General features: G+C 37.0%; 1 protein-coding gene across 1 annotated transcript in view; it reads right to left on the reverse strand.

Moving 5' to 3' along the window:
* The window catches only part of ppp1r14d (protein phosphatase 1 regulatory inhibitor subunit 14D), a 13,608-nt gene that overhangs the window by 1,196 nt on the left and 2,412 nt on the right, over positions 1-10,000 (reverse strand). Inside the window, exons 2-4 of the mRNA XM_084393336.1 lie at positions 1,959-2,039; positions 1,425-1,457; positions 1-509 (exon numbers count right to left, since the gene is read on the reverse strand). The exon at positions 1-509 is cut by the window's left edge and continues 1,196 nt beyond it. Of these exons, the coding sequence (XP_084249462.1) occupies positions 441-509; positions 1,425-1,457; positions 1,959-2,039 (183 nt within the window). The 3' untranslated portion in view covers positions 1-440. The remainder of the gene's footprint in view (positions 510-1,424; positions 1,458-1,958; positions 2,040-10,000) is intronic.

Raw genomic sequence — 10,000 nt, forward strand, 5'->3', positions numbered from 1 at the left:
GAGGGCAGAGCCTGGGTCTTGAGGGTGGAGCCGGGGCTGTTGAGGGCAGAGCCTGGGTCTCGAGGGTGGAGCCGGGGCTGTTGAGGGCAGAGCCTGGGTCTCGAGGGTGGAGTCAGGGCTGTTGAGGGCGGAGCCTGGGTCTCGAGGGTGGAGCCGGAGCTGTTGAGAATGGAGCCGCGGGTGTTGAGGGCGGAGCCGGGGGTGTTGAGGGCGGAGTCGGGGGTGTTGAGGGTGGAGCCGGGGGTGTTGAGGGCGGAACCGGGGGTGTTGAGGGTGGAGCCGGGGTGTTGAGGGCGGAACCGGGGGTGTTGAGGGTGGAGCCGGGGGTGTTGAGGGTGGAGCCTCAACACCCCTGGCTCTGCCCAGCCAGATGGCTGAGCCAAGGTGTCAGGGGTGGGGCGTTTCACTTCATCAGGAAAAATCCAGACTTTGACCTAATACTATTTCTTCAGAGATCCTGACATCTTACGAAGTCCCTTCATCCGATAGAGCAGCCCATTGATAAAGTCCTGTGGAGTTAAAACCATTACGTTTTAAAGTTAAAGTCATCTGTGGTCATGTAACTTACAGTCTATCAATAGATATTACAGTGGCAGTTTTACTTTCTTTTTCTGCTAGTCTGATTTTATCTGGAAGTTTTATCTATATTGAACAATATTAAATTATCTAATTTCCATTTCCGAAAAAAAAAAATCATGCTTTGGTAAATCATAATTATGAGATGAAAAGTTTAGATTAGGACATAATAAATCCAAATGATGTCATACAAAGTCATATTTATGAGATGAAAAGTGAAAATGATGACATACTAAGTCATAACTATGACATTATTATTTTTTTTAATTATGAGATAAAAGTCACAATTATGACATACTAAATCATATTTATCAGTTAAGTTTAAATTATGAGACAATAAGGAAAAATTATGACATACTAAGTAATATTTGACACAAGTCGAAATTTTGAGATGAAGTTGAAATTGTGACCTAAAGAAAGCTAAATTATGACAAGTAAACATTATGAGACAGTCACAATTATAACAAAGTCATATTTGACACAAGTCGAAATTAAGAACACTAAGTCATATTTATGACATAAAAAGTCATTATACCATAGAAAGTCATAATTTCTGCTTTATCTCTTATGACTTAGTATGTCATCATTTTGACTTTTTATGTCATAATTAAGATTTACCAAAGCATGATTTCTTTTCTTATGTGGCTTCCAAAACTGAACTGAGCTGAATAATGCTACTGTCGTCTTTAAATAGTGTTTGTTCCATTATTAAAGAACTTAAATGCAACATTAATAATGTTTATCACAGTGAAGCTGCTTCTCATGTAAAGCGCTATAGAAATGAGCGTTGGTTAATTGGTTAATAAGTGGAAGTGCATAAGAAAGCTGTTTGTAAGAGTTGGTCTTACCTCTTTTGGCTTTCCACATTCCTGCAAAAGCTCCTGTTAAAACAGAAGAGCAGGAACAATATCGGTTCACATGTGAAGTCATGGATGCATATTGATGCACTTTTGCAAGCAGTGGCTTCTCCTGTCATTTGCAATCTTTCCATGCAATGGTTATTTGTTTTCTGACACTCTCAAAAAGTGGCTTTCAATGCCGTAGAAGAACCCAAATAACCTTTCAATGAACACTTCTTAAAAGAACTTTTTTTTACTATAAAGAATCTTCTGTGGAATGGAAAGAGTCAGTGGTGATTTTTTTCTTCATCAGAATGGTACGAAACTTGGTAAAGGTTTTGACACTTGCTATGTGATCACAAAAAAAAAAAAAAAAAAAATCATGGACATGATTTGAACAGGTTAAATGGTCCTAAAAAAAGTAAAAAAATGAGCGTATTCGAAATGAATGGGAAACTTTTGACACTGCAGCCAAACACAATCTGACTGAACGCTCATTTTTTAAGATATGAAGCTTTATTCTGAAGGTGAATCTGAACGTACATGCAGTCTAGATCTCTGCTCTTCATCCGACAGCTCCAGAAGTTCATCGATGTCGATCTCCAGCTCGGGAATCTCTTCCTCCTGCACACAGACAATCAAACGCGCATTATTGCATCTATCTGCTTTTTTAAATGGCAAAACAAATGCGTTATTAAAGGATTAGTTCACTTCAAAATAAAAATTTCCTGATGTGCATGTGTTTCTTTCTTCAGTCGAAAAGAAATGAAGGATTTTGAGGAAAACATTTTCTCCATATAGTGACTTCAATGGGGTCCAACAGTCCAAACGATCCCAGCCGAGGAATAAGAGTCTTATAGCCAAACCATCGGCCATTTTCTAAACAAAATTAACATTTTTATAGCCTACTTTTTAACCACAAATGCTCGTCTTGCACCAGCTGTGATGCGCCACTCATTACGTAATCGTCACCTTAAAAGGTCACGCGGTTCCGTGTACCAGAAATGTAGAGTTGGGCGAAAAACTCCATCTTATTTTCTCCTCCAACTTCAAAATCGTCCGACATCGTTGTTTTGCCTTTTATTTATTTTATAAATGGCGTTTGACTTAGTCTTTGCACGTTCGCTTTGTAAACACTGGGTCTGTTCTTCCGCCTGTGTCCCGCATGACTTTTCAACGTGATTACATGTGTGTCGCATCACAGCTAGTGCAAGACGAGCATTTGTGGTTAAAAAGTATTTTTTTTTATACAATGACTGATGGTTTGTCTAGATAAGACTCGTGTCTCGTGTCGAGACTTTGAAGCTGCACTGAAACTCACATTTGGACCTTCAACCCGTTGGACCCCATTGAAGTCACTAGGCCTATATGGAGAAAAATCCTAGAATGTTTTCCTCAAAAACCTTCATTTCTTTTCGACTGAAGAAAGAAACACGTGCACATCTTGGATAACGTGTGGGTAAGTAAATGATCAGGACATTTTAATTCTGAAGTGAACTAATCCTTTAATTATGAAAGTGACTGGTCCAAAGATACTGCAGATCTCATCAAACTATACACACCACACCTGAGCCATGATTTAATGTGTCCAGTCACGCTATTATAATCTATAAGGAAATCTGATTATGAGAAAGAGTTTAGGCTCTCATGGGCATTACATTTCATTAACGCTCACGGCTAGATTACAGATAATCCACCGTGTTCATATAAATGATTTAATGTGATTATGCTTTACCATCTCACACTTGAGCAGTGAGATTGTGCTGTGAGATTTAAGCTCAGAGTGTTTGTTGCATGACATCTCTGCTGGAGTCTTTAATGGATCCGCTTTTAAAAGCTTCTCAGGTCAGAGAGAGAAGAGCAACCACGACCCCGAGAGTGACACACATTACCGACCGCTGCACACATCAACATTACAGCAACTGTACAGGAACTGCTGTGTTAGCAGGGCGCTAATGACCTGCTGTTTCTATCGGGATACGTTTACACCCGTCACAATATTCCTGTAATTTATTCAAACATAAACATAGTTTATAACATACTGTATGACTATTACTTTATGGCACTATTAAACATAGGGCCTACTGTAGTTGCATACCATGTTGTTTATATTGGCAATACACTGAACAGACATTCTGAATGACCAGAAGTCAGTGTTGTTATGGTTGACTAAATCTAAAACTTATCTAAAATAATTAATTGAAGTAAAGCTAATATATATATATATATATATATATATATATATATATATATATATATATATATATATATATATATATATACATAAATGAAAAACTTGAAGCATTTAAATGAAAATTTGAAATGTTGCATTGACAACTAACAAAAATAAAATAAGTTGAAATATTAAAATGACAAACTAAAATGGAAATAGAAAACTAAAAAGCTAAATAGAAATATTTTCAATAGATGAATAAACATGACAAAAGCACAGATGACTAATACTAAAAGCGCATTTAATAAAAAGAACTAAAACTGAAGTAAACATGAGTTAAAGCAAAGTAGCACAAATAGTCAAAATAGTCACAAAAAAATGACTAAAGCACAAATGTACTTAAACTAAAGGAACATTTAAAATATGAATACATCTTAAACTGCTGAAATAAATAAATAAATAAAAATAACTTAAACGAAAAAATATCTTTACAACTAATTGAAATAAAATAAGTTGAAGTACTAAAATTACTAAAACTTTTAAAAACTAAAGAAAAATATAATTCTTTTAAAAAAACTAATAAACCGATAAAAGCAGATCACTGAAACTTAAACTAAAAAATCTTACATACATTAATACATTTCATAATAAAGCTGAAATAAAATCAAACTTAAAAACAAAAGTAATGTTGCATTGACAACTAATTGAAATAAAATAGGTTGAAGTAGCCTACTATGTCTAAAAATAAACTTGAAATAAAAATAAACTGAAGATAAATAGAAATATTATTAGACTTGCTAAAATAAAAATAAAAAAGCGATTTAAATATATATTATATATATACACTTTAATGGTTGTCAAATAATAGTGAAATAGCAGCATTCGGTCTTCATTAACTCAACCCCATGTTGTTCTAAGCAGTATGGCTTTTGTTTTTCCAAGTTTATCCTCATGAATTTTATGGTAATTTTGTCTGTGCAGTTCCTGATCTCTGTCTGCTTTCATTATAAAAGAGCAGCGTGAACATTCTGACATTCCTGCAGGTTAGGATCAACACGAAGGTCAATTATTCCTCTAAAGTCACAGGGAAGGAGGGAGTGTTTTGCTCTCTGCTAGCGTTAGCATGTTTGTTGTGTTTTAATGAGATTTCCCGGGATGTCGAGCTGCTGATTCCCTAATGTGGATCCGTTAATCTGATCTTCCTTCCCGGGTTTCCTGCCGCTCAAGAGCTTCAAAACACGAGGGACACAAATAAAACACTACACACCACCTTCACATAATGTGGAAATATATTCTCCGGGATCAAAGATCCAGCAGTGTTTCAGGAGAATGAGTGCAAATACACGACCATGTTAAAAATAAAAAAATAATAATTTGGTTCAAAATTAAAACAGTTAAATGAGTCGATATCATCAATCCTTTTTCCAAAATGTGATTTTGTCTTACTCTGATTCACTATGGTAAGCCTATCATTAGTGTTTATTTTATAACCGGAAGGGAGGGTTTTCGCGGGATATTGCGTGCATACGTTATTTATTTATTTAACATATTATCTATTTAAAAAAAAATCAAATAAAGTTGAGAGTGGTTACATTATTTTTATGAGTTCAAGAAATGGAGAAAAACATGTGCCATGACTTATGGATCATATTTTGTTTTTACAGTGTGGGAATCATATTATCTGCCAAATTATCATAGTTACTTCATTTAGCTATAATGCTACTATTGATAAGATCAAACCTATAGCACTAAGTATTAAAGGCATAGTTCACTTTATTATTATTCTCAGAACACAAGTGGCAGAAATCATGTTTGTGCTGGTCCACATAACGGCAGTAAATAGTGCACTTCTTCATGCTTTAATAAGTGCATCATAAAATAATTCCATGCAACTTTTACATTTCTCCTTTTGTGTTCTGAAAAAGAATAAAGTAAACACAGCTTTATACAAACACCTGAGTGAGAACATGACTGATGTTTCATTTATCCTAAGTCTTTTCACCTAGCAACCACATAGCAACACTCTAGCAACCCCCTGGCAACCTCTCATGCATCTTTTGAAATAGTTTCTTCAAACTCATACTACTAATACTCAGCTATATCATGTTAATAAAACCCCAAAACGTGATTTGTAGTCAAGGCTGGGCAGAGTAACTCCAGACTCCAGTGAGTTCATGTATAAATTTGAGATGCTCATGAATAATGCAGCGGTTGACACAGTGGGCGGAGTTACAGGCTTCCACACGGAAGCGTCAGAGAACCTTCAAAGTGAAACCCTTCCTCCGGGCCATGAAATATTCACCATCATCACCAAAACATGGCCAAACGCACCGCCACTCCCAAACCACAGCCAGCTGAACCTTTCCTTCTCAAGCTCTTTATAAAACTGTGCACAACATCATCTGCTGCCTTAATAGAAATACACTGATCTGATATAATGATCCACTATACATTTATTAATGATAGGCATGCCAATTGTTTTACTGTGCACTGGTCAGAATTAGAATCAGAATCAGAATACTGGTTTCAGAATAGTGGAAAGAAAACATCCAAAGCAGCGTTTATTTGATCCATTCGTGTCTGTAGATTTCAGTTACAATACAAATCTTTACAGGTACTTTGAGTCAGAAATCTCCACTTACACTGTACAGTTTTATGAATATCTATATTCTGAAGGTTTGTTCATATTCCTAAAAACATGGTGACAATGAATTTGTGACTCAGTGAATCCCCTGGCCTCTGTATGTTGACAGTATTTTCTGATTTATAGTGTTGAAAAGAGAAATCCAGAAAAACCTTTATATGTCAACAAGAATTTTGATCCTGGCTTTATGCAATGTTCAGATTTCAGCTCTGGAAATGTATGCATATTAGTGCATATTTAATTAGATTATGCATCATTTGCATACAAAAAATTTGCAGTGCAATTTTTTTTTTATTTGCCATTCTCATTGTAATCAATCAACTGGGGCAGTATGCTGATATCGTTAGTTAATTGTTGAACCTATTGATCATCTGCAGTGTAGATGCATTATATCAGTGAGATGCACAGAAAACATGAACGAGTGCTTTTTAAATGGAGCTGTATGAAGGTAATATGATGCCATAAAGAATCGCATGCGCAAGATTTGTGAAAGTGTACGTAAGATTGCAAGCGTGAATTAAATTTGCGTGTGCAAGAGAAGATTTGTAAAGGTGTAAATCGCCTTTCAAGTGTAAGAAAAAAAATGTTTGCTGCTTTTTACTGTTTTCGTAAGTGTAATGCATGTATTGTGAAACTGCAGCTTCATGCTTACGCAAAATAAATAGGATCTGTCCTCTGACTTCCATTTTTCCGCGCTTACACTTTTGGCACGTTTTGTGCGCACAAATAAAGCCAAGAGCATCGCAAGCCTGTGAACAGCAATTTGCAAGCGAAAACAACAGAGTCAGGAAGACAGAGCTGCTTTATCATGTATTTGGGACACAGCAGACGTTCCCCCCCTCTAAATCCCCAGAACATAAAGATGAAACCCAGTGTTTCTGTACGTGTGTTTGTCAGCAATCAGTCAGTGTGTCATCTGACGGCTACAGTAGAGTAAACACACACACACACACTGAAGAGATGCTGGACATCTGCCACTAAACTCAACATTTTCTCTCACACACACACACACACACTGAAGAGATGCTGGACATCTGCCACTAAACTCAACATTTTCTCTCTCTCACACACACACACACACACACACACACACACACACACACTGAAGAGATGCTGGACATCTGCCACTAAACTCAACACTTTCTCTGACTCATACACACACACACACACACACACACCATGCTGAAAGATCTCCAGCGCTGAATGCTTGCATGTCCCACATGTCCTTGAGTTTAATAGTAACCGGGTCAGACATTAACCCGGACGGGCGAGTGACACCAGCGACCCGCATATTTATAATGTGGCAGCAGCTGAAATCATTTCCTCTGTTCTTTTAATCTGTTATCTAACATTTGATTTATTCTCATCTTATTCTAGTTCTGTCTGGTGATGCGTTTAGTGACCTCGCTCTTTCAGAGGTCAGTGTTGTTCGATGTCCCAGTTAACGAGGAGTGAAAAGGTTTTTCTGTGATCATTCAACCGGCCTGTTTTTGTACAAACATTCCGTTTTATCATTTTGGAAACATTATGAGAACGTTACTTTTGAAGGTTCTCTGAACTTCTGAAACAAGTAGCAACATTTAAAAAAAAATGTTAGACAAATGTCAAACTAGAACAAAAACTTTCCATGAATGATGTATGAATACTTTTTTTTGTGCTGCTGTTTTGAGAACATTATTAAAGACCAGATAATGTCGAACGAACATTATATTAATGTTACTGGAAGAATGTTTGTTCATAACTTTGAGAGAACCTTGACAGAACGTTCTGGGATGGAACTAACATGCGTTGGATGTTGATGAAAACGTAATAAAACACTGAATGTGATCAACTCTCAATAATAATTTATCATTAAAATCTACAGTGATATTAAACAAATCAAACACAGTGGCGTTTTTTACATATATTATAGCAGTGACTGATATCTTGTGCTTTATTTACAACTATTTCTATACGTTTATGTTTTCATTTCAGACATAATTGTTCATATTGAAAATTTCTTTGAATTAATTGGTTTATTTGAGGTATTTGATGCAATTGCAAGACAAACATAGCGATTACATAAGAAATATACTCTCATAAGGGAAAAAATGTCTGCGTTTCTGGTACTGAATTCTGGTAACCAATTACTGAAGCAATGAGGAATCAGCAATAATTCCTTGATACATTTACATTTATGCATTTGACAGATGCAACTTACATTGCATTCAATCTATACATTTTGTTCAGTTCATGCATTCCCATACTAGCATCATTCTCTATTGCTTGAGCAATGTGTTTTTCTGGTATCATGTAAGACAGCTTTACCCCAGTGTACAGCCTGCTGTCATGTGCAAGATATCATATCACAAAAGCACATGGTGCAGATTGTCATGTTATCAGGGTGGTGTGTAGATGGTAAGTGAAAGGCTTTAGGTTCAAACCCCCTCCAGTGCATTGAGTAAAACACCTCCATTACTCCAGGAAGAGTGTTAATCCTGTAGCTCAGATATTAGGGCATGGGTTCGATTCCCAGGGAATGCATGAACTGATCACGTGTACCTTGAATGCAATGCAATTCACTTTGGATAAAAGCATCTGCCAAATGCATGAATGTAAATGAGTCCTACTTTTCTTCTGTTATCTCTATTATTAGACAAAGATGTGTTTATCTGACCAGAAATCTCTAAAAAATTCCAGCTGGAAATTGACACTGACAGCCAATCAGAATCCGTCCTGCTTTAAAGAGCTTGAGCATTTAAAACAGCAGATGACAAAACTGAAGTGCACTTAGAATAAACAGAGGGTTATCATGCATTGGTGTGGTAGTTATCGTTCTTAATGAGAACGTGCCTTAACAGTCCAACCGTAACCATCAGGGTGCATGCAAAAACTGCCACAGGTTTGGTGAATGATTGCAGAATTCAGGTGTTTGTTGCGTGTTTGTGCCGAGATCGGCATTAGATCACCTGACAGTGGTTATATTTGGCTGCAGGGTTATATGCGGCACATGTGAGAGGAATACTGAGGGAAAAAAACAGCTTGATCTGTTCAAATAGCCTATCATCACCTTCTCCTCTAATGTCACCGTGTCCTCAGCGCATTCAAGTAAATGTCACTGTCTCATCATGATCACAAGCATCTCATCAATGCTGCTCTGCCTCCAGCTCAACCAACCGGAGTCCTGTTTCCATGGTGACGGGGGATGCACAGCGCGGATACACACTCTCTGATGTAACGTGACAGATGTTGCACGTTCCCAGATGCTCATAACTCGTCATCACCAGCGAATCATGACGTCAGTGGAGATACTGATTAGAGTCTGATCTCCGTTTGCTTTAAGTAATGTTCTGGGTTCAGTACAACTTAACCTACATGAGCGGCATCTGTGAGTCTGTGACATGCTGTCGTTTTCAATCGCCCCTCAGTTTGTTAAAACAACCAGGAATGCGCTTGGAAGGTCTGTGAGGCACTTGTATGTAAATTACATTTACATTTAGTCATTTAGCAGACGCTTTTGTCCAAAGCGACTTACAATTTAGGACTAAATCAAGCGAGTCATCGTGAAGAGGCAAAAACAACGCAAGAAGTGCTCAAAATACGAAGTTCAGGCATTGCTCAGAGTAGCATAAGCCCGATAAGGGAGGATTAAAGGAGAAGGAAATAAAACATTTTATTTGATTATTTAAGAGGTTAAGTCATAAATTACTTTGTGCAAACATTATGTTTTTTTATCTGTAAAGTGTCTAGTCTTTTTTATGTTTAGGATGATAGTTCCTGAAGTTAACT

The sequence above is a fragment of the Rutilus rutilus genome, assembly GCF_951802725.1.
Source record: "Rutilus rutilus genome assembly, chromosome: 21".
Classification (NCBI taxonomy): domain Eukaryota; kingdom Metazoa; phylum Chordata; class Actinopteri; order Cypriniformes; family Leuciscidae; genus Rutilus; species Rutilus rutilus.